Source organism: Bombina bombina, chromosome 5 (assembly GCF_027579735.1).
Source record: "Bombina bombina isolate aBomBom1 chromosome 5, aBomBom1.pri, whole genome shotgun sequence".
Classification (NCBI taxonomy): Eukaryota; Metazoa; Chordata; class Amphibia; order Anura; family Bombinatoridae; genus Bombina; species Bombina bombina.
The window spans coordinates 584315819-584319430 of NC_069503.1; the positions used below are offsets into that span (position 1 = coordinate 584315819).

Here is a 3612-nt window from a genome sequence, read left to right on the forward strand (position 1 = left end):
GTCGTGTCTTGTCTTGTTATGCTGTGTTTGATTTCTGTTTTGCTATATAGGATAAAAAGTGGCAATTTTGGTACTTAGAGTATTCTGATTTGGTCTACGAGATAAGAGATGATTATTTCTTTTGCATTAGTATGAGTAGTACAGACAACTATGTTAGTAAGAAAATATTATTTGTATATTCTTGATCTAGAACCTGTAAAGGTGATATAGATATTCTTGCTCTGTATTTTGGTTTTGTAATGTTACTGCCTGTCTGACTGTAATATCTTTAGTTTTCTTTTCTGTTTAGTACCATAAGTTGACATGTCAATAAAAATAAATTTAAAAAAAAAAAGAATTAAATCACGTAATCGTCGATGAGATCACGTGATTTCAAAGCCTGGATCGGATACTGTTAATTTCTTGATTGCGTCAAAGGGATGCAATATAAGGTAGGATGTTCCATACCGTCCTAATGACGTTAAAGCCCAGCGCTGGTAGGACGTTTTTACCTATAGTTTATGTTTTATGAGGTTCGTTAGCTCTAGTATTGTGGAACTACAATGGAGACAAAGTTTACCCCCTCAAATGCCAACCTGTTTCTCAGATGGTGAGAAGTAGCCTACATTTTTGGAGATTTCTGTACCATCAGTACAGAGACTTATAAACATTAAGCAGTCTGTCTGAGAATTTGATTCATTCTATGCCATGTGTCCAGTTTCTTAGCTCACTCAGTTTAGAGAGTCATAAAAAACAAGCACTGGATTTAAAAAATAGATTATTGGTTAGAGATTATAATCAAAGATCAATGACTATACTTGTACATCTATCGATCTATTAAATCCCCCCCCCCCTTAAAAACTGAACAACTGTTAAGCGAACACTATGCACCACATACACAACTGTCTATAGCCATTGTTAGTGTGCAAATAGTAGAAGCATCATCTGTTACATCTCCAGCACCAATACTTTGGAGCAGAGAACAAGACTGCATCCCTTCATCAGACAGTGGTAATGGGTATATTAACCCTGAAATAAATAAAATATTCTTTATCTATTAAACATCAGTGAGTTCTAACTATTCTTGGTATGGTTTGAAAATTGTTATACACAATAGCATAGTGTATTCTACAGTGTGAGACATTTTTAAAGAGATGGACAAATATAAAAGTGTGCAGCCAGTCCAATCTGAGAATTACAATCCATTTCCAGATTTTGTGTGGCTCTGTATATTTGTACATGTGATTAACCTAATACTAGTTATATTTTATTGCTAGTTTTGAGATCTTTCTAAGAAGTATTTCTAAGTCTATTTATGCTATAATTTAAAACAATCATCTAGGCCCCAGCGAGAATTGAACTCGCGACCCCTGGTTTACAAGACCAGTGCTCTAACCACTGAGCTATGGAGCCATTTATATAATTCAACCATCGGAAAAAAGGTCTGATGTAATCACTTGCTGTAAGAATTAAATCACGCAATCGTCGATGAGATCACGTGATTTCAAAGGCCTGGATCGGATACTGTTAATTTCTTGATTGCGTCAAAGGGATGCAATATAAGGTAGGATGTTCCATACCGTCCTAATGACGTTAAAGCCCAGCGCTGGTAGGACGTTTTTACCTATAGTTTATGTTTTATGAGGTTCGTTAGCTCTAGTATTGTGGAACTACAATGGAGACAAAGTTTACCCCCTCAAATGCCAACCTGTTTCTCAGATGGTGAGAAGTAGCCTACATTTTTGGAGATTTCTGTACCATCAGTACAGAGACTTATAAACATTAAGCAGTCTGTCTGAGAATTTGATTCATTCTATGCCATGTGTCCAGTTTCTTAGCTCACTCAGTTTAGAGAGTCATAAAAAACAAGCACTGGATTTAAAAAATAGATTATTGGTTAGAGATTATAATCAAAGATCAATGACTATACTTGTACATCTATCGATCTATTAAATCCCCCCCCCCTTAAAAACTGAACAACTGTTAAGCGAACACTATGCACCACATACACAACTGTCTATAGCCATTGTTAGTGTGCAAATAGTAGAAGCATCATCTGTTACATCTCCAGCACCAATACTTTGGAGCAGAGAACAAGACTGCATCCCTTCATCAGACAGTGGTAATGGGTATATTAACCCTGAAATAAATAAAATATTCTTTATCTATTAAACATCAGTGAGTTCTAACTATTCTTGGTATGGTTTGAAAATTGTTATACACAATAGCATAGTGTATTCTACAGTGTGAGACATTTTTAAAGAGATGGACAAATATAAAAGTGTGCAGCCAGTCCAATCTGAGAATTACAATCCATTTCCAGATTTTGTGTGGCTCTGTATATTTGTACATGTGATTAACCTAATACTAGTTATATTTTATTGCTAGTTTTGAGATCTTTCTAAGAAGTATTTCTAAGTCTATATATGCTATAATTTAAAACAATCATCTAGGCCCCAGCGAGAATTGAACTCGCGACCCCTGGTTTACAAGACCAGTGCTCTAACCACTGAGCTATGGAGCCATTTATATAATTCCACCATCGGAAAAAAGGTCTGATGTAATCACTTGCTGTAAGAATTAAATCACGCAATCGTCGATGAGATCACGTGATTTCAAAGCCTGGATCGGATACTGTTAATTTCTTGATTGCGTCAAAGGGATGCAATATAAGGTAGGATGTTCCATACCGTCCTAATGACGTTAAAGCCCAGCGCTGGTAGGACGTTTTTACCTATAGTTTATGTTTTATGAGGTTCGTTAGCTCTAGTATTGTGGAACTACAATGGAGACAAAGTTTACCCCCTCAAATGCCAACCTGTTTCTCAGATGGTGAGAAGTAGCCTACATTTTTGGAGATTTCTGTACCATCAGTACAGAGACTTATAAACATTAAGCAGTCTGTCTGAGAATTTGATTCATTCTATGCCATGTGTCCAGTTTCTTAGCTCACTCAGTTTAGAGAGTCATAAAAAACAAGCACTGGATTTAAAAAATAGATTATTGGTTAGAGATTATAATCAAAGATCAATGACTATACTTGTACATCTATCGATCTATTAAATCCCCCCCCCCTTAAAAACTGAACAACTGTTAAGCGAACACTATGCACCACATACACAACTGTCTATAGCCATTGTTAGTGTGCAAATAGTAGAAGCATCATCTGTTACATCTCCAGCACCAATACTTTGGAGCAGAGAACAAGACTGCATCCCTTCATCAGACAGTGGTAATGGGTATATTAACCCTGAAATAAATAAAATATTCTTTATCTATTAAACATCAGTGAGTTCTAACTATTCTTGGTATGGTTTGAAAATTGTTATACACAATAGCATAGTGTATTCTACAGTGTGAGACATTTTTAAAGAGATGGACAAATATAAAAGTGTGCAGCCAGTCCAATCTGAGAATTACAATCCATTTCCAGATTTTGTGTGGCTCTGTATATTTGTACATGTGATTAACCTAATACTAGTTATATTTTATTGCTAGTTTTGAGATCTTTCTAAGAAGTATTTCTAAGTCTATATATGCTATAATTTAAAACAATCATCTAGGCCCCAGCGAGAATTGAACTCGCGACCCCTGGTTTACAAGACCAGTGCTCTAACCACTGAGCTATGGAGC

General features: G+C 35.8%; 1 protein-coding gene and 2 non-coding genes across 3 annotated transcripts in view; 1 reads left to right on the top strand and 2 right to left on the bottom strand.

Annotated features, from left to right (window-relative positions):
- The first annotated feature begins 542 nt into the window (after positions 1-542).
- INO80C (INO80 complex subunit C) overlaps positions 543-3612 on the top strand; it is a 141581-nt gene continuing 138511 nt past the window's right edge. Inside the window, exon 1 of the mRNA XM_053715808.1 lies at positions 543-589. Within this exon, the coding sequence (XP_053571783.1) occupies positions 543-589 (47 nt within the window). The remainder of the gene's footprint in view (positions 590-3612) is intronic.
- Positions 1320-1392, bottom strand: TRNAT-UGU (transfer RNA threonine (anticodon UGU)). The gene has a single exon. It is a non-coding gene; the product is annotated as a tRNA-Thr (tRNA).
- On the bottom strand, positions 2431-2503 carry TRNAT-UGU (transfer RNA threonine (anticodon UGU)). The gene has a single exon. It is a non-coding gene; the product is annotated as a tRNA-Thr (tRNA).